This window comes from Dromaius novaehollandiae, chromosome 5, assembly GCF_036370855.1.
Source record: "Dromaius novaehollandiae isolate bDroNov1 chromosome 5, bDroNov1.hap1, whole genome shotgun sequence".
Classification (NCBI taxonomy): domain Eukaryota; kingdom Metazoa; phylum Chordata; class Aves; order Casuariiformes; family Dromaiidae; genus Dromaius; species Dromaius novaehollandiae.
Window position 1 is genome coordinate 39,776,384 of NC_088102.1, and position 26,255 is coordinate 39,802,638.

Sequence of the window (26,255 nt, forward strand, 5' to 3'; positions counted from 1 at the left end):
TTCCCTGCTATTATTAATTCAAATACTTTCACTAATTATTTGGAACATAGTTGAGATTTGTCCAGCTGCTAAGGTTATCCATGATTTACCAAACAAGAGTCACCAACTGCTAAATGAAATTCTTCTGTATTGAACCCACTGAATTACTTACACTGGAGTAGGGCTCACTGCCATGCATGAAACAAGGGCTTTGCTTCCCCCTGAGGATAACCCAGCCCTCGTATGTCTGTTCAAAGCTCTCCAAAAAGAAACATACGGAAAGAGATTGCATCCAAAGTAACCATGCTTTATTATTTATTTCTACCTTTTCCTTTTTTAGTAACAAAAAATTCATCACTATTAATCACAATTGTTTTGATTGAATCTAATTGCAGTGTTCCCTAAAGCATAGCAACACTCTCTCCACCCCCATCCAACTGAAGTAGAAAATCACATCCTGAAAATAGCCAGCAAGAGACAGTTATCAAAGCCTGGCCTCCCACAACTTGTGTCATTAGACCAGACCATTTTAAATCTTCAAGATAAAATCAGTTGGAAGACCAAGACTCTGACAGACATTGCTGTCTTCCCACAGAAGCCAGCCGGCAGTTTACTGCAGAAATATTCTCCTACATCCTTCCCTATGCCAGGGATGTAGAGCTGGGTGGTGTTACCCCTAAAGTGGTTTTGGAGGGCACTTTGCCAGTTCTCCTTAGGTGAAAGGTGAATTCACAACATTCTCCACGTAGCTTCTCTAGGAAGGCTAGCTGCAGAGACAAGCATGGCGTTTTTAAGTGATTTCCCCCAGCACAAAGACTGGAAGATACCCTGTAATTACTGGGCTTGATGTTGAAATACTGGTGTGAAATTCTTTTATCTGAGTTATACAACAGGTTCCACTACATCATTGAGTGGTCTCTTCCAGGCATAATATATATGATTTCCTGTTCCATGAATGCCTGAGGGATTATTTAGGCAAAAGAAAGCTGCATCATGTAATTACACTGATGCAACTGCTCCGTGTACTCCCAGAAAGCCAAACAGGGACTGCTCTGAGACAATTTGCTAGAAAAAGATGCATAGCTCTGGCCCAGATCTGCCAGCAGGGAACTCTTCATTTAGAAGTTAGACTGGTGCAGTTGCATCAGGATGAGAAACAAATGGGGAAGGAAGGGGACATGCCACCCACATTAGAGCACAGGACCTAACAACATCTCTGTCACAGTCATGTGAATGGGTTATAGCTCAGGAAGGTGACATACGGAAAAATGCACTGTCTTAACAAAATCCCAGTAAAAGCAAGCATCCAAGGACTTTAACCTGGGACATCAGAACCCTCTTCCTATTCTGATTGTCCCATCAAATTTTTGTTTATTGTAAGTTAACAGATCCACATATAAAAGTCTGGACTAGCTAAGGTCTTCAGGCACTTAGGCCTGGCTGATAACTACAGTGTTCCCTGAGGATACTGGGGTTTGGATTTAGGAAGCTTCCAACTATCAAAACTAGAAAAACATGGAAATATTATCACTGTACCATTTTAATAGTTTCCTTGTGCAAGAGATGACATGCCTGGTCCCAAAACCTCACCTGGGCACAGGTGCAAAGGCTTTCAGAGGACTTACCCATGTTGTCTTCTTCCAGAATTTTGGGGGGTTTATATTTCATCTGAGCATTAAAACAATTAAAAAAGGAAAGAATTGGCTGCTATAGACAAAATGTTCTCTTTGTTGGTCTTCAACAGAAAGGAATTGAGACCTCCAGCTGTATTAGATTTTCTCCTGCTATAGAAACCAGAAGCCCATTTGCCTTCTGAAACAGAAGTAATTTAGGCCAATATGTATCAGCTGCACTTGCAAGGCTTGTTAAAGGTGACTTGACTTCTAAAAGCTGCAGGTCTCTTAAAAAGCAGGAATGACAGTAGTTAGAGAGGTTAAAAAAGCAGGTCACTGAGTCCAGCCTGCTGCCAGGGCAGGACACAGTCCCCAGACAGAGGACATGTCAAGACAGCAAACTGATACTGCACTTGATCTTAGCCAAAAGGCCAAGAAGTGATAATGGGAAGGAGACTGAGGATAAAAGCGGCTGGCAGCTGCCTCTATGCACTTTGTAGAAGAGACTTGGGGCAAACCTCCTTGGAATAATACTTAGAATTTATCAAGTTCGGCAGATGGCATTTGACTTGCTGTACTTAATACATAATCCCAAAAGGTCTGTGCCCAGTTTTCTAGTGTAATAATAATGCTGTTTTGCATCTTACAAGAAACCTGAAGTAGCATCAATGGAAAAGTCTCACGTGGCCAAATTGCTGACACACTGTTAATCCCCACCCTACAACTAGATTATCTTTAATGGCAGAAAATATCTTTTTCTTGCTCCCTGATGACTTGGAGGAGACTTAGAGCCTCTGGCCCTGACCTTATTGCTCATGCAACATGTGTTCTGGCTGAAGTCTAAGTAAAACTTTACTTTTGAGGTAGGAAAGATGTATTGCATTAGCTTATTTCATCCAGTAGGCAGGACTGCATTCAGTCCTGCCCACACAAATCCATGCTATGACTTCCCCTTGTCATAGGGGTTCCCCTCCTCAAAAAGATGGCTTAGATATGTTACTTCTGCAGTACGCGATTCTAGGATTGCAATTTACATCTAAATACCAGTGTGACAGAGTCAGATCTTTGCTTACCTTTGCAGTAACAATTTACTGAGATCATCTTTATTTAAGTTGTCAAGAAACTCAGCAGTTTTCAAGAGAAGCAAGAGATAATAAATTTAAAAAAATCATGGCAATATCACAGATGCTCTAACTTTCAGACTTTGACCAGATTCCATAATCCTGTCCCAGAAGGTCTGGGAAGAGAAGCCCAGGGACACTAGCAGTGGAGCACAGGTCCTCACTGTTTTTGCAAACACTGATCGGGAGGGAATTAACATTACTTTCATCATAAGGTTTTCTCTTAACTTCTGTGAAAACCAAGCGTGGATTTCCACAGACTTCATACTAAACGAAGAGATATGCTGGGATCCAGCTGACTCAATGCTAAACTTCTAAAGGCTAAGTGATCCAAGCTCATCAACTTAGCACCTTCTAAGATCTGTGGATGGAAATAAGCAATGGAGCACAATTCAACACCTGTCTTGGTAGACATCTGCCTTTGAATGGGGCATCATTCTAATGATCACCATCTGCACGTGCCTAGATGGCAGCCTTTGTCTAGGCACTTGGTTTCTACAGAGCTACATGTATGCCTGCTGGAAAATGAATTCCACCTTCTTCTATACTAGCAAACCCACCCTCACAATAGCTCTTCTGTGTAACCTGGGCAGGCAATCACTGCACAGAGAAAGTTCCTGCTATGGCAACCATTCCCACTCCTTCGAAGCACTCCCTCCAACTCCCTACCCTGGCAGGGCTGTGATTGCAAGAGGAGGTTATGCTACAGCTCTCTGTTGTGTGTGCATAGACAGGGAAATGCAGTCTTTGGGGCTGTCAGTTCAGCAGCTTTCACTAGTTGTCAGACTTCATTTCAAAAAAGGAAACAGCACAAAATTTCTTTATAATATATATATACATACACATATATTTTTCTGTTATGTATAATCCATACCCTCTAAAGAACAGCTTAAACAGTCATATGGGAACACACAAGAGACCTTACGGTATCACATATTTTCTAAATATCAGATTTCCTGCTACATCTCTTGGCACATAGAAAGCACAGAATGGGAAATCCTTCGAGAGCATAAGAAACTGCTCAAAGGACATAAGAACAGGACACAGAAATATCTTGGTCCACTGCTGCAGGAATTCCTGGATCACAGTATCTCTGTCTCTGGCTAGACAACACAGAAGGTAACACCTGTTCTCCCACTGGTTTTTTGGCATTACTGGAATACATCAAAAGGGAGATGCAAAAAGAATGTATAGAACATGTGGCAGTTAAGGTGGATATTGCTGGCCAGCAGTAGAAGCTTAAAAAAAAATTTGAAGAAAATATCCTTGTGGGAAGAAGAAATTTCGCTGAGAATATTGCCAAGTTAGTTGGGCTCTTGAGGGTAGGCTGAGGTAGTAATAGCAAATCTGGCTTTCCCAGGAAATCGTACCTAAACTTTCAAGAGCATGTGTAGTATGTGTTAGAAAAATGGACCTGTCAGATAACACTGTACATCCATATGTAGATTCAAAAGGCAAAGACGAACAATTTCTAATTTCTGTTGTGAAGAATCATCACAAGGACAAGAAATCTTCAACAGAGGAAAGATAAGAGATAAAGGTCTGCTCTTCCTATTAGCCTTCAAAATCACTGATGAGGCAACTGGGTCTGTCTGTAGGAAGTAGAGGCTCCCATACGCAGCTTTTCCTTGCAAAAACCGAATAACCGGGGTTAGTCAGAAACTTCATGTCAGTTACCAAAACAGGTCACATTCTGTGCTGGTCACGGAAGATATACTAAAACGGTGTCCAAAGAACTACTTAAGACAGATTGGAGTTTTGGGATATCTACAAAATATAAGTCTTTTTAGCTAAACTGAAATACACTGTGCATGTTCCCAGCTGTTCTTCTGCAATGACTTCCCTAAGTCAAGTTGCAAAACACTGTCATAATTCACTTTTAAACTTTCCAAAAAACCTCCATCTCAGCTCCAAGGTGAACTTTTAAAATTTGGTCCAAATTGCATTCGGTCATCTTGACTTACAGGATGATTAAAAAAGATTTTTCTGTTTATTATTCCAGCACAACCAATAAGGACTTTTGGGACTGCACAGGGACCCCAGAAACCAAAAGGCCTGCTGTGAGAAATACGCAAGCTCAGACGTCTGTACTGAAAACATGTGTTTAACTTTAATCATCTGCAATTCATTCGGGGTGTTTGTAGGGCAAAAAAATCATATGCAAGGAGGTGGATAGCCAAATAATGATAAAACATGCACCAAAACCTGAACTGATTATCGTCACTCCAGATATACGCGAATAATACTGGAGTCTTTCTGTCTTTGCTTGCCAATTTCTTGCTAGGCAGGTAACTTGAAAACATGGAAAACCTAAACCTATCACTTAAACAGGAACAGTACCTTTTTTAGACTAGAAAAAAATGTTGGGTTTATACTTACTAAATTATGGCATATGAGAATGTTCTTTGGATATTTAAGATGAACTAACCAGAAATAAAGATATTTTGTTGTATTAGTGAATGCAGGGAGAAAAAAAGACTTGTTTTCAGAGACAACTTCATCAATTTATGATGTAAAAGTTGCAGTGTCATTAGCTGCAATAGCTAATGGAGTAGATCTCTTCTTATGATTTATTGAGTAACAAAATCCTGTGTAAGTTGTAAGCATGAAACTTATAAATACATGCACACACATCTCCTGGGGAAAGCAATGTACTTGTATACACAGCAACAGAAGCGGGTAAATAACCATGAGATGAATGTTAAAGATGCAGGTTCACAAATTGACTAAGGAATTGATTGGTACAGCTGATAAGGATTTTTTACAATAAATTTTTTTGAATCTAGTTGATTGATTGACACTTTCCAATCTGTTCATCAAGAAGGATCTATTTTGATAAATTACTCTTATTGAGAAAATTTGGGGAAAAGTTCTGGAAACTGTTGAAACATTCTGTTTTGACAGTCTCTAAGTGAAAAATGTGCTTTTAAGATTAGTGGTGGTTTTTCATTCCAAAGTCAAGCTACCTGACGAAAAAGAATTAAGAATGAAAAACATGAAAAGCAAAATCAAACATGTCAGTTCACCCAAACTTAAATATTTCTGAAACTGCTAGCTTGCAAAATATTCTATTTGACTTTTCATTCTGATTTGGGACAACAGTATTTTTTGAGCACAAAAATATTTTCTGAGATGCAAACAAATTTTCCTTCCCTCTCTATCCAGAGGGAGCAGTCAGACAGAACAATTTGTTTTCCATTACTATTTTTGTCCTTAAACTTTTTCCTTTCCATTTTTCTTTTCCCTTATTTCCTTTTTTTCTGCTTTCATTTTCCTTCCTTTTCCTTCTTAAAATGCCCCATGTATTGCAAAACAGAAAAGAAAGTTGAGACTAGAACCCAAGATTCTTTGTTCTTGCTCTCCTCTTTTCACCCCTTTATTTGCAAGAAGTATGAAAAGAGCTATATTAAGCTGAAATCTTATTCTGCTGTCCTCTGTTCAACAAAAGATAGTCCACTAAAGCCACTAAATCGCAGATAACATTTTTCTGGGAAACATTACTAGCAACTGACACCTAGTGATGGATGAAGATCTCATCTTTTAAAGAAAAAAGTACATTTAATTTCCTTTGTACAAGGAATAGAGAGCACAGCATTGTGTATTAAGAGATAATAAGAAATGCAGTGTATGCTGAGTGCCATACATAAGGAAATATAATACTGGGTCTGTGTTTCTGAGCTTGCATTTTACAAGACACCTCCAAATTAATTTAGAAGCCACTATTCTTCAGCTCTCAGTAGACAATGAACTCTTAAAAAAAAAAGAGGGGGACACTTTACAGTTAGCTTCATTTGGACTGAGAAGCTCAGGAATTGAACTGTCACTTTTTAGGAAAAGTGTAAGAAAGGAGGCCAAAAAGAGAATGGAGTTACAGGGCACACATTAAGGTTTCCTCTGTCATTCTCCCTGGGGTTAAGAAGAACTCTTGGGAATCACTGGGTCTCCCTGAGGTTGAATACCATAATGGATTTGGTACTGAACCAGCACAATGGAGTTGGTATTGAACACCAAAGATCTCATCAACTACCATCAACTTTCTCATTCATATTTTACAGCCAAAGTGCAGAAGATTGGGATATTACTTATCTGCACCATTAGTATACAGGCATGGAAGAACAAGGCTATAATTTTTGCATGTTGCTGTCCTTTTAACACTAAAAAGTCTGTAGAGACTATTCCATTTTGTTGTTAGAAGTGGGGTCATTGCTCTCCCATACAGAAACTTTTATTAATGTTTATTCTGTGATCACTGAAATAAGAGTTAATCAATCTAAGCCAATTTGCTTTTTTTCTGGGCAGCAACAGAGGCGATTCTATGGATAGTTTCTTGATACAAAAAACTTATGCTTCATTTTGCAGACTGACTTTGCAAAACTGAAGACCTTGATTCTCCAAAGAGCAAAAATGCTCAGAACCAGTGAAAATTAACATAAATTAAAAGCAAATTTTTTGTTATAGTGATTTACATCAGATACAAATTTAGTCCTATCCTCTCTCCAAAATGGTTTGGGCTCTTTGCCTTGCTAATGGAATTAGTAGAAGGACAGAAGAGATTACAAGTAGTATTTTTAAAAGCAATAGCTTGAGCTGGCATGTTTTTTAAAACAAAAATAGAGAAGAGAAAGAGCTGACTCAGTAGACCTATGATATATGGAAGAAGTGCAGGATGCTGAAGGTTTCTGATCAAAACTAGAAATATTCCTACTACAATCCATCCCTACCTACCTCCACTCCAAACCACAATTTAAGAAACAACCAGGGACCTGGCCTTATTATCATATTTCAAGAGACATGTTAAATTAAATATGGTAATTTTTCCCTGAACTGAAGCACACCAAGCCAGACTCCAAAAACACTGCGTGAAGGAGCATAAATTTCTTGTACAGAGGCACTAGCAACTACTACACAGTACTCTCCTATTTCTTGTTTTTGTTTTCTCCAATGACTTCTGACTATGATACATATTCTAGTTTTCTTCTCACATTTGCAAAGTATATCTGTATTTTACATGTCCTCTTCTGCAGCACTAACAGCTGCTGCTTTAGTTGAATTTAATTTTAACATATCTCCCAAGCAGGATGGAGATGGCAAGCATGCAATTTTAATTACCTGTCTGTGGAAAGCAAGACTTTAACTGTACATGTTCAACAAGAAAATACGGTTGGTCTGATTCCAGTGGTATGAAAGACTGCTTTGGTTGCCCGAGGTGAGGAACAGTTTAAGAACAACATCTGTATGGAGTTTTTGTTTCTAAGTCTAGAGCCTATTTGCGCGTTGGGTGAGTCTGACTGCAACTCCTTGTAGGTAAAGAAGGTCTAACACTGAGCAAATACCTTCCTTTGAAGGTCTGAAGGATAGCAATAAATTTCCCACTGAAAACCCTGACAAAAAGTGGCCTTTCAAAAAAATAAGAGTTAATGGAAAATTCTGTGACCATCTTCATGTTTTTCCTCAGGCTTTTGATCATTCCCTTCTTTTCTTTCTTTTTCTTTCTTCCAGATTTTTCCAGTGGACATAAAAAAAAGGAATTAGTAGCAGAGGGTATTTAGGCTTCCCTGTTTGTTACAGAAAGAAAACCCTGTGGAAAACACAAGAAATGAAAATGAAATTTGCCCTTGACTTATGCTGGAAACTCAAATGCAGCAACTTAGAGTAAAGAAAAGATCATTGAGAAATACAAGAGACCGTGTAGTTATTACAGAAGGTGAAATCTACTGTTTAAGTCTCACCTATACACAGGTACATACAGTTCAACAAGAAGTGTTCATACAAAAAATCCAAATGAGCAGTAACATTTAAATCCCTCCAAGTTGCTTCTTCTATGTGAAGAAATGGATTTCTCTTGATCTAAGTGCCCAACGTTGTAAATACATATCCCTGCACTCCCATCAGTGTTATCAAACCTCTCTTTGTGGGATTGCTCCCCAGCCGATGATGGGATAGATATCAGAAGCTTCTCAGAAGTTTCTCCATTCTCCATTCTGGACTAAAAATTTCATCATTCCTCTCTCACTGCACCACAATCTACCTTTTCTGGGTAGCTGGAGCCATTTTCAAGACCTTGGAGTATCACTATTGGCAAGATTGTTCTCTGCATCTTGATTCTAAAAGTTTTATATACCCAGCTACTCACCCAGCTGTATTTAGGAGCTTTGAAACTCAACTGCTGTGCTACTGAGCAGATTTGGAAGCCTTTTCAGATCACAGTAGCTAAAGCTTTAGCTGAATTCTTCTTCATCTGTGCTACAGCTGAAGTAAGATATTGAGCATTTTCTCCTTTCAGTCATTCATGAGTCTGAAAATTTGAAGCACTAGAGGACAAACTCATTTAGCAGGATCTACAGGGCAGATCTCATGCAAGGAGCTGGTTTCCATTTTGGACTGCAGATAGCAGAGGCTGGGAACCCTACAGATGGATACCTCAGTATCCTGAGCTCTCCCCATCCTTGGAGGCAGGTGCCCCAATTCTCACATAAACAGCTACACTTCAATGCCCTACCCACTCTCTTGTTAGAGAAGACCGCAGGGACCAGCCTTGCCATACCCTTTCTGAAAGATAAAATTCCTCCTTTAGCACTGTCAAAACATGGATTTTAAAACTGATTTTTTAGTCCCTATACCCAGAGACACCTAGCCAGACTTCCTTCTGTCTTCTACTTTTAATTTCAACAACACTGAGTAGAAGAGTATGGCTTCTTCAGTCCTCTCCCTTTACCCCTTTAATACCTCACACCTCTCACTAAAGCCTTATTTCCATTCCCCTCAGACTGGTATGCCACTTACCAAAGTGGACAAAAAAAAAGTCAATCAGTGACTCAGACTGACAATTGTAATTCATTACTTCTGACCTCCCTCTGATGCAAATCATCCAGAACACTCTCTGGGAGCTCTTAATTGCTTTCCTCTGTTCAATCTTTCTATTTCTATCTTATCTTTCCCTGGCTGCCAATGAGCTTCCACACTGATTTCATAGTTTTGCCATGTAACTGTTGAAACTGCTTACTTTCCCAGCTTGATTTTAAATTTCACATAGTTTGGGGGTTTTTTTAATATGACAATTCAGGAATTTTACAGGTTTTCCCACAAGTCCCTTAGAAATAATCAGAAGTGCTATAACAGGGCTTTCAAAAGCATAGTTCAAATAAGCAGCCAAACTAAGCACAAGTCCTGAACCACTTGAAGTTTGCCTCTCTCCATAGTGGCGTGAACAACAATTCTCCATATTTTTGAAGTGCCTTCTTCTTGAGGATGGATGAGAACTTAAAAAGACCTTAATTAACTCTCTCGAGATCCCTTCCATAAGCATTATTTCCAATTCTGTGGCTAAGAAAAGCACAGCATAAAAGTTAAGCAGTTGTCCAAGTGCAGGACAAAAAGAAAAACTGCTGATATAGCTCCCCCCATTTTATCAAGTGCACAATCTCTGTATCTGCCAAAAGTTGTTGCTGTTCTTCTTAAATCACAAATGAGTCAACAGCATAAGAAAAGGGTGGGGAAATTTTTCAATCAGCTGTCAATAGTCTCATTGCTGGGTATCTCTCCATGGGGGAGTTGAAGAGAGGGTGCAAGCTGAACAGATCTCCATTGCATGTCAGTTTTTGTTAGAGATGCTAAGATAATTCCATCACTTTCCAGAGACACCATTTCAAAGGTAGTTACAAATATGCCCTCAGAAACTACAGGAAGTTTAGTGCCTGGGTTTTAGAAGGGAAGCCACTAACAGCTACACAGATTCTGTTCATGCAAAAAAAAATGTGGGGGATGGAGGGGGACCCACAACTAGTAAGCAAGCAATGAAAAAATACCAAAGGGTAAAACTGGCTCCTAAGTTGCTACAGAAGAAGTGTCTTCCATAAAACTAATTATTTACATCCATATCCTAAGATTTTTGAAATAAGATGACCATCCCCAAAATAGTCTTTGAAGGATATCAAATTACTAAAATACAGAAGTTAGTTCAGTGAGTGTTTTGTTCATCAAGAAAAGTGACAAGCATCAGGGCTTCACAAAAGAGAAACAGGCAAAAATATCTTTGCTTCTTCCCCTAAGGAGAGGGGTGATTCTGATTGCAGACATTGTTTCTAAAAAGCTGCGTGTTTACATCAGGAAAAGTGTTGGTCCATATTGTGAGCCGATGTTGCAAGACAGGGAGCTAATCATGCTTTTCCATAGAAAAAGTAATGGCAACTTCCCTTTTCCTTTAATCAATGCTGGGAAAAGGAAGATGTGTATCCTCTGGGAAAGAAATAATGAATTTGCCAAATCCACACAAAATGGGTGTATAGTAGGTAATTCAAAGAAACATTTCCAATGGTCCAGCTAGTACCTTAACAGTAGCACTGCTACTGGCATCAGTGAGAGCCCTAATTCAGAGAAGACTCTGCCAGTGTAGTTAATGCATTGATGTCATTTGAGCAATCATCATGCTGCTGCCAATGGCACTGCACCAAAATTTGAGATTGCCAGAGCTGAAAAGATGCTTAGCAAGGTACATAGTTTTCATTGGTCTTTATTTGTCCTACTTTATATGCTATTTGTTTGAGAATGTTGTTTTATCTTTTAAGTATAAAGGAACAATAAACTAATGAAACCCACTCCCCTCTTCTCTAGTTCTAGCACACCTTAATGCACCCATATTCTAATTTTTCAATTGCTTCATTATAGCATTTAAGGTTACACTGCTGCTGTATTGCTTCTCTAGTTCCTCTCCCAGATGTTTTAATTTCTTAGCACTTTTATTTAGAGGCAAAGATGTATATAACATTGAACAGGGAAACACAAAAACACACAGCTGTAGCCTCATTCCAGATTAGATACAATGTTTTCTAATGAACTTCACAACCCTAGCAGGAGAAAGCCTGCACAAACATGGCTAAGATATTCCATTTAATGCTGTACAAATTACTTTCCAACTTCTCTAAAAATCAATGAAGACTCCTCTTTCTGAGTGAAGAAGTGGGCCTCATAACTGAGAGACTGAAGAAAAGTAAGTGCTGAGGGAAGATTTACATGAGGACAAGGAGGCTATCCTAAATAAAATGCCTAAAAGGATATTTAGATTTGCATTTGACACATCTTTTGCAGAGCGGGGTAAGACCATCATACATCTTGTGAGTTCCAAAGGGATTTACATATAGCTGTCACTGCTTTGAAACTAGCACCTACTGTTAATCTGTGCTCCACTATTCCATTCCTCAGAAGAGTTTTAGGAGACTGCTGAAACACCTTATCAAAAGATTCATTTTATCTGAAGAACCGGCTAGATGATCTTTATGGAATGTCTCAGCAGAACGGTCCTGAATGTTATCATGGCTTCCTCTAACAGCAAATATTTATCACAGAAAGCCAGAAATAAAAAAACAAAGATTACAGAAGAATTCATCAAAAGGCAAAAAACCTCTATGCATGTGTACAAATATATACGTAACAATACATATAGATAAATGTATAATAATACATAAATAATACCTAAAGAGAGCTTTGCCACTAAATAGTGGGTCAAGAAGATGTTGCTACTGTACTTGCTCACACAAAAACAGCACAGCTTTTATTGAGGCAGAATTCTTCCAAATCAAACTGAGAAGTTCCACTGCAAACATCCTTGACTGCACCAGGCTATCAATAAACTAATTACAGAAATGTGACCATGGCTAAACAAATGTTATTTAAACAACTACCATCTGACACTCTACATAGCCCCGTGTATAAGCAAGTTCCTGGAAATGAAACACCAGACCATTATTTAGCCAAAAATGGGTTCATTGTTTCTGAACAGATCATATGCCTGTCCCTTCTAAGCTTAAGAAGGGTCCCTTCTAAACTTAAGAGCCTGAAGTCATGCAGGAGCTCTCTGAAGCAGCATTTATCTGGTCACACACATCTAGATGACAGCACTGTTATTCTCATTAGGGTGACAACTTGTGGTACTGACAAGCTGACTTGAGATGTCATTCCTTGCTGAGGCATCTTAGTTTTGAACAATAGCTGTCGAAAAGCAGTGGGAAAGGAAGACTGATGATTTCAGTGGAATAATCATCTATTTTTTTAATTGAGAATTCATATACACAGCCTGTGGAGCTCTGTGCAAATGGATGCAAAGAACTTCATATAATATAGTGTCTTTCTGAGTGATCTCACAGTTAATTTGTGTATGCATTGCCATGGATTGCTCAGTGCAGATTCCTCTTCCCCCCTCCCATGTCTGTTCCTGACACTGGATTAAAAAGTAAGATAGTCCAGCCTGAGACATGATTTTCCAGAGGCACCGAAGGAGGCTTGCTCAGTCACTCTGTCTTCAGACGGCCAGCCTCCCGCCGTTGCTTCTGAACAGTCCTGGAATCTTCCCACAGACGGGGTCCTCTGATGTTCTCCCAGTTATCCAAGTCAGACTTCTCCAGTTTCTGCAGATAAACAGCAAAAACAACAGTTTCAGCTTGAGTGTCCCATGATTTAAATTATGCATTATTCTAATTTGTTTCCTTTTTGCACAAGAAATTGAGTATCACCACTGGGTGGATTAACTTTCACCCCCCCCCAAATGAGAAGTTCAGTAACAAGGAGAAAAAAAGTGGATGTTAGCCAGACATCTGAATAAATGCATAAGGTGGGCATTACTGTAACTGCCTATTCACAGATAAGCAACACGTAAGACAGGAAGCACTGAAGCACCTGAATGTGACTGGAAAGTATTTTGCATTCACTCTTTCTTTCTTTTCTCACCTTGTTTTCCAGATCAGCTCTTCAACTGCAACTCTGCCTGGTACCAAGGTAGGAGGAGTGATAAGCATTGGTATAGCTCAACCAGACGATTAGAAATTAGTGACCTGAAGTATTCTGCCTGCACAGATGCAAGGCATCCTGGAAAGGAAAGATTACCTAGCACTAAGAGAGTCATAACAGCACAATCTCCTTCAACACACACTGTTTTAACTTGAGAGAGGTATACAATGGTTTCTGCTGCCTAGTTTCATATGGCACCCAACCGTCATAGATAGATCTCTCACGAAGACACACATAGGATATGCTAACTGCTCAAACTGTCTGATACTTAAAAACTACCTAAATTTTAATTATCTCCTTGCCTATTCCCATCATCCTCCCTCCAAAGTACCAATGATTGTGCTCTTTATCCAGCCTCAGAGGTGCAAAAAAAGAGGAGGAACAGGCACTCTCCTGACCTCACCTGCAAAGTGCTGCTATCAAAGAAGATAAATGTACACTATGATTCTCCAAAAAGTATGTCTGAAGAAACACCCAGAACAGGTTAGTTAGCATAGCAGGCAGCACTATAGCTACAGAAGACTCAGACAGATTTTACTGCAATTTCTTAAAGCTGTACAGTTCCCATTCCAGATCAAAAAAATTATAAATAAGCAAAAGCAAAACAAGATAATACACATCTTGTGCACATAGAGTCTTATTTTAATTCAGATTCACTGAAAAATGATGTGAGTGAACTGCTGAACTTGCTTTCATTTAAGAGCAGCAGGACAAAGGCAGTTTTCCATCCCAAATCTAGTTCCTGATGGTCACTATTATTTTCCTTTTTCCTGGAAATGACACACTCTGGACTAAGTTCCATAGTTATTTGAGCAGGTGCTTCTCCTACTTGGTGTAGGATGACTTCTGTTTTCTTGCACAGTAGTTATACCTGAGCTAGTGGACTGCGAAGACAGGGCTAGAAGATAAATAGAAGTCTCTTTTCCCACCAGGCTCAGACCTCTTTGTACCAACCTGAAGAATGTAACTTTACATCAGACACAACAGGACTCTGCCAACAGGAGGCTGATGAGAGGGGCTGCACCACTGCCGGAACTAGGGGCATTTTAAGTCCTACTAAAGAGGACAATATTGTGTATTACTAACAATATGTACTGTAATGGGATTTAAACCCCTGATCAGGGGGTGATCAGGGCCTCATCTCAGAAAATGCCGTAAAAAACACACCAGAAGATGCTTAAACCTGCCCTGACCCTGCAGTCTAATTTGCCTACTATCAATCATCCAAACAAATGAGAAATTGAGGGACTGAGGGACTCGAATAATAGTTGCAGAATAATTCAGCAGCTAAAATAGAACAGGCCTGGTACTATTAATTCATGCTATGCAAAACTTTCCTGCCACTTATATAACCAGAGGAAATTGCAATGAGGTTAGTCAAATATCAGTCAGATATCAAAAGAAATTAGGCAACATTCAGCAGAAGATACATGAGAACACATGCACAAACACAGCAGACTTTAACAAGGTAGGAGCATCTGAATTTTCCATGCAGTGGAGTTGGCCCAAGTATTTCTGAAAAATTGTCTTTGCTACTTTATACATCTCGTGATTAGCTGGTCCTTCATTTCAACTGGAAGAGATCTAAACTGACACAGGAGGAGGGGGAAGGACAGTGTTTAGGGAAAATACACATCATCCTATGCATCAGTGACTACCCACTCCGCTTGCAAATTCAGAATTTAACACCTAATTCAAAGGGAAACTTCAAGGAAACTACACTGAAAGTAACCTTGTGCTTTAACAGAAAGAAAGCATCCTGTTTTTATTAAGCACAATGGCACCATGCAGCTTGTGAGGTTCTAAACTTTAATCTTCCCATAACTGCTCAGCTCTCAAAGTCTGAACAATAAGCAACATTTAAAATATATACAACCAAACTTGTAGTATCCAAAGACACTACCTACAGCAGTCTATCAAAAGAGAGACACATAGTAGGGATCATTACCAAAAGGTCATATTGATCTGCACCTGAAACCTCACAAAGGCTTTTCAGAGATCTTTCTAAGACTAGGTTTGTTCAAAACAAGAAATATTTCAAACCTATACAATCAAAAGAAACTACCACAAGATACAACATTGTGCCAGTTTCAAACAAATGCATAAAGGTTCCTGGAAAAGGCACCATGATACACTGACAGAACTACACCACCAAGGGGTATGCATAGGAAATGGCATTGCTGCAAATGCCAGAACAGATGAGAACGACTGAAGGAGTTAGTTTTTGTCAATTAAAAAATAAAGATTTAAAGATTCTACTGAGTACACAGAGATATTGTATTTTTTTATTCACAGTATATTTATAGATATCATTTATATTTTTTGACATCTATAAAGACTGTTTGATAACTTGCTGCAAAAATTTTGTAGTTCAGATGGACAGATAACTGTCCAGTCATCAGAATGCAGAATGATCAGGCAATCAGATTTCCTAAAAATGATGCTGTCAAATTTTTGAAAGAAAAGAGGACTTCTGCTGCATTCAGATAAACTTAAGAGGGAAAATCACTGGCTAAAGAGGACCTGAAAATTCCAGTTCTTCAGTGCTTTCGTCTACTTGTATTTATTTTCACACGTGTCCACCTCACATATAACTAAACAAAATCTAACCTTTCCACTTAGTCACCATGATATAAACTCTTAAAACAGTGTAACTCCAGGATGAGCGATTACATTAGATGTGGACCAAAACCTAAGAATGTGGCTAAATTTTTAAGTAATCTTAGTGCTGAGAATAAGGCCCAGCTGGTCATCCTGAAAAGGGCTATTTTCTTCCCCTCCACTGATTAGGTACAGCACAGGCAGAAAAGTTACAAAGTTCCTTCAGATTGCCGAAACTATTCTATACAGTAAGAATGCAGGTGAGAAGCTAGCAGTGCTCCCAGATTAAGTCAACCTCTTTCATTCTAAGTGAGAGTGCCTTTCTACTTTTTTTTTCTTTTAGCTACCTGGACTGAGCCCACCTAATTTCACAGAGACATCACATAATGATGGTAAACTACTTTCAGCTTCTACTAAACTGAAATCCATACAAACTGGCAGTCTTACAAGTGAAAAGCTTTGTCTCCCAGTTCAAATGTACTAAATAGTCAATCATTAGAGACTACAATGAAATGTAATCAGATCAGACCAGCACCACTTTTCCTGCTTGTCTCAAATAACCCAAAGGATATTGCAAATTAGCTTTTTAAAGTAAGATCAGAGTAGTCCATTAGACCTACTGATTCACTTCCTGAATCAGCTAAACTGCCTCTTAAAAGTACTGGACTGACAGAAGCTGTAACTCCAAGAAAAAACTGCGGCTACATAGACAGGCACAGAGAACAAAAAAGAATATTCAGCTGTTCACCACACACTTGACTGTGCTAAGATTTTTCTTAAACAGCTTGCCTGGCACAAAGGGACCCATAAGATGTAGACAAACCTTCGCTTCTATATTGCTGGTTCAAATACATAGTTTGATGGTAGGTAAAAATCATAATCCTCTGTCAGCCTTAAAAAATTTTTTTTCCTGAGTTCTATTCTTGCAGGATAAGTATTCATTTCGCAATGAACAAATTTAAATCTGTAGAAATTAATTTAGAGCTATTGGTGCTTGGACTAAGTTAATTCAAAGTAGTTGCTTGCAAAAATTTTTGGCTTTAGTCTCTGTTTCCCATCTGTGAAAGGGGGATAAGAAAATCCAGTTTACTTCATGGTTTGATGCAACAAATTCTGTGATGCAAACCACTGAAAGAAATTACTCTAATTCAAAGGAAACCTTTATTTCCCATTATTATGATAAGCATGCCCATTTGCAGATAAAACATTAGATAGGGAAGAATATCTTCAGAGCTGAACGATGCAGCGAAAGAAGTGCATCACAACAGTCTGTACTTGCAAGAGTGTCAAAAGAGGTTCAAGACCATATAAGATACATTGAAGAATTCTATTATGACATAAAGATGCAGAGGCGCAGAACTAAGAATTTGCTGTATGACTGCATATCTTCACTTTGTCATCACACTAATCAAGCCTTATTGGGTTTTGTGCAACTCTTTCCCAGAGCCACCACTCTGATGTCTCAGTTTCTTAATAAAACCTTGCTGCTACATACTTTTTTCAGAATGTGACATAATTTTATATTTAATTACCTGTGATAAGTTCTCATCAAATTAAAAAAGTACTTTTTTCCAACTAGAGAATATTTAGTTTTTATGTTACTAATATACATGCAAGTCAATATATATTTATACATATGCAATTTAGGATAGAGAATGCTACAGATAAAATAAGATTTTTTTATTCAGCAAGGAAAGAAATGGTCTTTTGCAGGTAAGCATCTAGAGATCCGTCTTTCTTTTCAGTTCTGCCAGAGACTGGCAAAAATCATAATGACAAAAACAACTTTTGCCATGAACTACTGTGGTACCCGTATTTCACTTTCAGTGCAATCTCATTCATCTACGCTACAACTAATTAACCTAAGCTATGGTGGACTTGCTTAAGAGACTTTTCCCCAATAGGTTACTTTTCCCCTTAGTTATGCCAATTCAGCACTATGTGGGGCTGTGCTCCAAGTCAGAAAAATAAACTACTTTAGGAAAACAAATATGTACTATTTATGAATTAATCCTATTTAAGCATAAAACTAGGCAAAACACCTCACACAGGTCAAGGAATCACAAGGAAGAGAGAAAATGGAAAGGGCTTAAACTGGCTATGTTGTCAAAGGATTTGTATCATACAAATGCACCACCAATTTGCGCATCATTTTCCCAATTTGACAAATGAGAACAGTACTTGTCTTCATCTCAAGGGTGTCACAGAGCTTAATTAATGTTTGTAGAGGGCTCTCAGAGCCTTGTGTGGAGATACTATAGTGATACAAATTAGTCAATAAAGCAAAAAATTTCAGTTCACAGTTAAAACCATATGGTTACACAGACTTGAATTTTTCAAGTAGTAGAAAATAACATTAGGCAGATAGATTTCTGTCTAGGAAATTGGGTTTGTCATGATTTCTTCCTAAATGACAAGCAGTTTCCCATCTTAAAATGAGGAATGTCTTAAAATCCACATAAATCCTGAGATAAGCCAGTGCCATTTATGCATTACACCTGTACACCACTCAAGAAGGACTTCTTGGTTCAAAGGATTCAAAAGTTCTACAGGTAAAGTCAAGAGAACTCATAAACTGCATGTGCCACTTGCTTTCAGCCTATCTCCTTTCCGTCAGCAAAAACGAAATTCTGCAACATTCTATATATTAAGTATAGCATAACACAACATTATGCCTTCAAGATCAAACACTTGAAATTCAGCAAATTCCACTTTTAATTGAGCAGTGAAGTGCATGTGGGAAGGTTTCCGTTTCTGCATTATCTGAAAGTCTTATTAAGCTCTGGTTTATGTGCCTCATAATGAGAAGTGCTGGTCTTTGCTATAAGGGTGTATCCCTGAATTTACAGCTTGGGTGACCTAGCCAAGTAAATGGGAGCAAGGAACTTCCCAGCTTTGAGTGCTTGATCTTGCCAACTTCATATCAAACCTTTTAAAGGTATCTCTAGTCATTGCAGCAGACCCCTCTAAAAAAGGACCTGCCAGAGACAGATTTTGGGGATGTTTGCAGGCTCTTTTTCAACTATACACAGTTGAGCTTGGCTGAATAGGACATAACAGCTTTTACAGTGTGCAAGCGCAACAGGAGTAACAAACAACACGTGAAAACTCCTCCAGTTCTGTGGCTGGGAGGAAGAGGTCAGTATGGATGTACACCTGTCCAGAGCCCCCCAAAGCCCGCTGAATTCTTCAGGCTGACAACAGACACAAGGTTTGTTTCAAACATCTTACTTGGTCTATGAATGCTTTGGAGCATGGAAAATTTGTTCATTTTTTTGTGTATAATTCTATAAAACTATGTTTTTGGCTGGATGTTAACAGAGAAACTTCAAACCTTTCAGCCATAAATATTTTTTTCAGTGATGTCAATGGCTACTTTTTGACTTGTGTTCTTGGGCAAATTTCTGGCATAAAAACAAATTAAATCCTCCTGTTTCTTCTCTGTGGCTAACATTCGCTGTCCACTTGATAAGAATGGTAATATGGGTATCAGTCCCCCGTTATATTGCTAACTGCCATAACACTGCTTCTCAGCAATACTGCTCAGTGTACACTAAGCAAATCAGTATAACTTGCAAATAAATTCTACCTTTCATTCTATCAGAACCAACAGGTCTTTGAAATCAAATCAGCAAGACTATTCTATCTGAGAAGGAACAAGGCACCTACCTAAAGCTTTACAAGAATGAAGAGGAAATTTTAGAAGGTAAAGACCAGGTTTTTCTTGTGGAGTGGTGGTGGGAGGGTCATTTGTTTCTGAACTGCACTGCGGTTAAAGACTCTTCCTTTATTTTCAAGCTACAGCTGTAAGACGGCACACTAGGGTACTGGCTCTCTGAGAAGAAACTTGCTGGGAAGAATGTCATTAACAAGATGGAGTACTACATATCGAATTGCTAACAGCATTTCCTTCAGCATCACAACTTGTCAGTGACGTCTCCCATCTATCCTTGGGCAAAACTCAGCTCTTGTAAGATGTATGACAAGGTCTGAGGTTAAAACAGGAGTCAACATTCGACAGTTTAAAAAGAGTTATTATTTAGATAAAAAGCATGTAGTATCCATTTCCTCCCTGCTAGCATAGCTTTCCCACATTTGATTATTACCTATGTTTTATGTTGATGTTAAGCACTGTCACTATAAAGTACATTTTATTTTTGTAAATCTGTTTTTCTTGTAGCCTGATCTTTGCATACTTGAATTGTTGCCTCATTCTCCTATCCCATTTCCTCTTCTGCATTTGTCACATTCATTTTCTGAAATAATTTTTTGAAAGAATTTATCTTTTGCTTGTATATAAAAACAGTGAATGATTTCAATATACATTTTAATACTTAAAAATTTCTTCAAGTGATTCCAAAAATACTCATTGATGACTGCTCTGATGCAGAAGCAAAGTACAAGCAAATTTAAAAAATGGCAAAACAATAGGCTGTACAAGCATAACAGGCAAAACCCACCTTGAATCATACTGGAGATTTAATTTTTTCTTTAGAACTATGATCCTATGATGGCAATTGTAGATTCCATAATTATGTCAAATTTTGCCAACAAAATTCAACATTTCAAATATAAAGTCCAAATCATCTCAAATAGCCCAGTAAAAATCATCTCTGTTTTTCACTAGGGTAAAATGAGCAGATAGCAAGATTATCTTAAAGACAGTGAAAGAGATAACTGTTTTCTGTTGCCTGCTTCTTATCTTTTTGGTTGCATGTTTAAAAATCCAATGAGAATAGAAAACTTAAAACAACTAATTAGGAAAAATACATTATTGTTTACTCCAATAGCAAGCATACAAAATGGTTTCTTAAAAGATTTCTTTCTCCCCTACTCATATGTTTTCTTACCTGATTCCTTCATTGGCTTCCATCCTCTTCTACATCAAAATGATTCCTCTTCTCAAACCAAGCTAACCCCTCCATCACCCTTGAAACACCACTTTCCTCGTCCCACACACCTTACACACACCACTATCCCAAATGCCTAAAATAGCCATGCTATTGCTTTACCGCTAACTTCCACAATTTATTTCAACAAATGATCATACAAGATCCTACTTCTAACGGCCAGTCTCCACCATCATCTTACATTTCCTTTTCCTTTTAATTAGTTAGCCTCTCAAGACAAGCAGTGCCCCACTGCATGACAGCAACTTGCTACTGCAGAGTGTGTTTCTACAGTATAGTTTGAGCATTATATAAAGATGCTTAATCATCATTTGAGAAGCAAGCAAAGAACATGCTAGAACTGTGTAAAAGTCCTTTAAAAGCATTTCAAATACATCTTGAGTGTTCATGTGGGCATCATCAGGAAGTACACTGGCAAGCACAGAATGAATATTCCAAATGGTGTTTATGGAATTAACCAAAAAAACAAAAAAAGGCAAATCAACCAGGAAGATATTCCTGTAAAAAGCCATTTACTGGGTTGGTGAGACAAGACCTTCCTTGGAAACTATTTGTTATGGTGTATCCCCTTAAGAGGCAGTCAATAAGAGGAATGTATAGAGCCTCAACTGTGTAGCTAAATTCCCATACACTACACCAAAAGTTTACTTCAGAGGTATTTCACATTAAAGATCTAGCAGCTCCTCACTGGGGGACCATTAGTGTGACAGATTTGCTTAACAATTCTATATAGGCAGCTGCATAAGAAAAGGTTCCCAATGCTGCGTGGCAGAAGCTAGCAGCATCCCTTAGGACAACAAATGAAAGAATTCAGTCATGCTGTGTGCATGCCATTTTCCATACTCAAACTTTATTTTGTGATAGAGAAAATGCAGCATTGGCCCTAACATATTAAGAGTTGGTCAGTTCCTCTGGGATTAAAAAAAAGCATGCAGGGATTGCAAACGGCTATGGAGAATATTATTTTGAAGACAGGAGAAAGGGAGAGGAGGAGAGATTATTTATTACAGGCATTTGTATGCCCTGACCACATTTGCTGTCTACTTGCACTGTTAACTGCCTCCCTCTGTTTTTTATCAATGAGATATCAGTGTCTTCTCTTCATATCTAGGACAGGGACAAGAAAAGTGCAGACGCAACACAAATGGAGGAAACGGCTCAAAGTAATGGAAAATCTTGTACAAGGAGATATGTTATAATCACAACCAGAAAAGAATTTATAGGACTATTTAGTAGTGATGAATTCCAGAAATAAGGCCAGTAAAAAGTGATGTCTTGAGAGCTTTTGTATGGAGGGTATCTTTCTCCCTCCGTGAAGGCTTTTCTACTAGAACTCTTCCTAAGATCCTGTGCCATACCTTTCAGCCAATTCCACATTCCTGTCTTTGATCACATTTTGAACTACAACACACAGAAGTTTTGAGAGGGTAAGAAAAAGAGGAGCAAATGGTCTAGTAGGCTGTAGACTGTATATCCACTCAGAATAAAATGTCTAACACAAACTATCTTAACTGAAATCCTTTCCCTGTCTTACCCATGCAGCATCTGTTTGAGATAAACTAATACCACTCTGTCTTCCTCTGCAAAACATTAACTGATGAAAACTCACAGTGAAATAAAAATTCTCAAGACCATTTTACATTTGAATAAACTGAAGTGCAAGAAACTTCCCACTGGATTTGTCCCAGATGCAACCTGAAGGACGGTCAGCATCTAACGGCTAGCTGTAAATGGCGTTTCTTAACAACACAGTAACAAAGAGGAGGAGAATATGAGAAGGGACAGAGTGATTAAAGGAGGAAAAAATCGTATCTCAACCTCATTTAGCACCACTACAGTCACTTAGGATGTATTTTATTCTAACATCTTCATCGTCCCCAAAACAGCTCAACTTGTTTAGCCACTAGAATTTTTGCAGACACCAAAGTAAAACAATTCAATAAGCTAACCTGTTAGTGGCAATTATTAAACAACAAAATCAGCAATCTTCTCGTACTGATAATGGCAGCAACAAGATGTTTGCAGCTTTCAACTACTGGCATTCAGCAATTATCTTCCAGAATATTTCTCATGTCCATATACTCGGATGCATCTTTTCAAAACTGTAAATTGCTACATTGCTACACTGTCACTTCCTGAAAAAATGTTTTGCCCATCCTGCTGTGCCTACAATCCCTCAGGTCAATTCAAACTGGCATTAAGTGGCTCAAATCATTTTTAGAAGAGCTTGTTCAAATTCCATTTTCTTTTACTCTTAGGGCAAAAGATATACAGGTAATATTCCCACACAACCTTCTTCTACTCTTTGAACTGTTTGAGATAATGACTGTAATTCTATAATTATAGTACTTCTGTTGTAATTTTCAGAACAGTTACAAGATTTTTATCCAGAGCTCATGTTGACCTCTTGTGAGCTATCAAACTGTGAAGAGCAAAAACTGATTGTATATACTTTAAGTCAAAGAAGGACTATTCTCTAGACTGACTATTCATAGACCATTATATTCACTCACTTATCCCATGCTGAATCCAATAGTTTGCAACTGGTTGAAGAATTTAGAAGTTTTGAAACAAATATGCTAGAAGACAGAGAATCCATTTTTCTTCTTGTTGTGTTCAAACAATTAATTATCCTCTCTGTAAATATCTGGGCTTAGTTTCTAATTAGAATGCCTTTGTTGCACTAGAGAACTCTTCAATAGCTAGCAACCACTTCTTATGAAGGTATGTACCATAATTAACATTCTTTTTGGTACCTTTAAAAAGATTTAAGTCTTTAAGTTTCTTTTGAGGCACTTTCTCCACTCCTAAGTCAATATATTTAGCTTGCTCTGCAGCCTATCACATCTTTAAAGTCCTGTTCAAAATGTGGACACCAGAACTAGATCCGGTATTTCAGTACTAGCCTCATCAATGCCACATTCAGAAACAAAATCACCTCCTCCTACTTACCATTCCTTTTTATATGTATAAAGACTGAATTAGCTCTTTGTCACACCATCACAGCACAAGACCAATTTGAATTATCTATTCACTGACTCCTAAGTCTTTTTCAGACTTGCAACTTTTCATTATGCAGTCCATTCTGTCCTGCATTTCCCATTTTTAAACAAATAACTTTGGCTATTTTAACAGGCACTTCGCTCATTTGCCCAGCTTACCAGCTGCTCTGTGTGTCTGCCTTTCTATGCTTTTACGTCAGTACCCTTGTGTCACTTGCACATCAGGAATGATTTTACAATTCCTTCCAGATCACTGAAAGAAAAATTCAGTAGTGCCTAGATATGTCCCAAATCTTACAGAATACTTTTAAAAATTTCTTCTTCCTGCCCATTGATGATTTCCAGGGACAACCACACTTTGAGATTTTCAGTTGCCATAGAAATCTTCCCATCGTTTTCTCAGAACTGTTGGGTATAAATCACCAGAGGCCAATAGATAATAACTAGTATCTTGCTTGGCTGTTTGGAAGTACAACCCTTCTCTCTTCTGATTTAAATACAAGGGACTTTTTTTTCTCTAAATAGAATAAAAATATTTTTTTGGAATGTTGCTACTTTATCAATGTGGTTAGAAATGATTTTACATCCTTGCTAAGATTTTATTCTCACTTTGATGCAATACAATCTTATTATCCATATCCTTGACAGCCCTGTTATCAAACAACTCCCTGATATCCTTAGCCTCCTTTATCAAATTTCTCTGCTTCAAAACTTCTCATTTACTGTTTTCCACTGTTTTACATTTGTTCTGCAATGTATTTTTTCTGCCTTCAATTCCCCACTTGTTAAAAACATATCTAATTCAAAGTTAATCAATTTTTTCCATTGTAAAATGTTAAATCTGTGAGTTACTAATAAACACTTAAGATATTTTTTATTTGGTTGAAAATTCCTAAGTAACAATTATTTATTTCAGGTCTGATGTGACCTACTGAAGCCAGATTTTTTAATCTGTACTAGACCACGACCTTCACAAAAGTACAGAAACCAAGTGCTAGAATAAGTAATGTTATTCTGAGATTGCATTTAAACCAATGAAAATGAACATCTGCGATCATTAAACATCCAGGAGAATGTTTGTTATTCAACAGGATAATGACTTTTTTATCCCTCTCTTTCAAATAACATTGTTGTGCTTTGAAATAAAATACTCTAGACTTTTGCCTCAGGTCAATACTTGACTTTTTTTTTTTTTTTTTTTTTTTTAAGTTTGTTCTACAAGGCCCAGCTCAGCAGTAGAACTACACTGACATTACTACAGTGCCAGTTGCAGACAGAGCCATGATTTTTTTAGGCAAATGGGAGCAGCATGGACTAACTGGCCATATGAGGATACATGACCGTGTGAGAGGAATGCATAAACAATGAGGAACACATGCAAAGGTAGCTTGCTGCTTTAGCACATCCCAAGGCACAGGAAGAATGGCATCATTAACAGATCTGAGATAAGACGTGCAGTACGTATTATACATGCAAATTTTCTGCTTCTCAAAATAATATCCTAGCCAGAAATGCTCCTATATGAAATAACGTAAATATTGTTTAGTTTGAGATCATAATATTTAGTGAACTAGAAGATAAAAATATCTTTATGTTAATTTCCTCACAATAAATTAAACATTTGATTACATCTTTTTTCATCATCTCCATCACATTGGAGACAAGATGTGGACTCCAGTATGTTCAAAATATTAGAAACATCTTTATCTTTTATAATAAGCCCAAAAGAGTGTAAACTTTTAGCAGAAACTGATCTTCTAAATTCAGTATGCATTCAATATATAAATTTCTATAAGGAGAATAAGATATTTTTGAAAGTCTTGGGGGACCAATGGAAGTTTTGCATGCATCAGGTAACCATCCTTTGAAAGGGTTGGCTTGCTATCCTCAGTAACAGCTGCAGAACTAATGCGAATACTACCACAAAATAAGGCTTTTTCATATCAAAATAGCAACATTTTCTTAAACTGTCCTTGATCTATTATCATAGTATATTTATTAACAGCCACTAGCGTAATCCTCCAATGTGACCTATATATAGAATTCCAAGATGTTCTTAAGAACTGTATAAGTTCTTAAGTATCAGATAAGTAAGGGAATAAAGCAAGGAAAAAAAAAAACCATGGAACACATGGGACCCAGAAAACTACTGTCTTAAATGTCAGCAGTAACTCAGTGATGGGTTAGGTTTCAGAACAGAGAAGTATTATTGATTAAAATTATCAAATGCTCATACAGAGCTTGTTAAGT

The 26,255-nt window shown here is 37.9% G+C and overlaps 1 protein-coding gene and 1 pseudogene across 1 annotated transcript in view; both read right to left on the minus strand.

Annotated features, from left to right (window-relative positions):
* Positions 1-265: 265 nt before the first annotated feature.
* LOC112980708 (cytochrome c oxidase assembly protein COX16 homolog, mitochondrial) overlaps positions 266-26,255 on the minus strand; it is a 60,959-nt gene continuing 34,969 nt past the window's right edge. The window contains exon 4 of the mRNA XM_026095779.2: positions 266-13,113. Within this exon, the coding sequence (XP_025951564.2) occupies positions 12,997-13,113 (117 nt within the window). The 3' untranslated portion in view covers positions 266-12,996. The remainder of the gene's footprint in view (positions 13,114-26,255) is intronic.
* LOC112980755 (U2 spliceosomal RNA) lies at positions 1,886-2,035 on the minus strand (annotated as a pseudogene).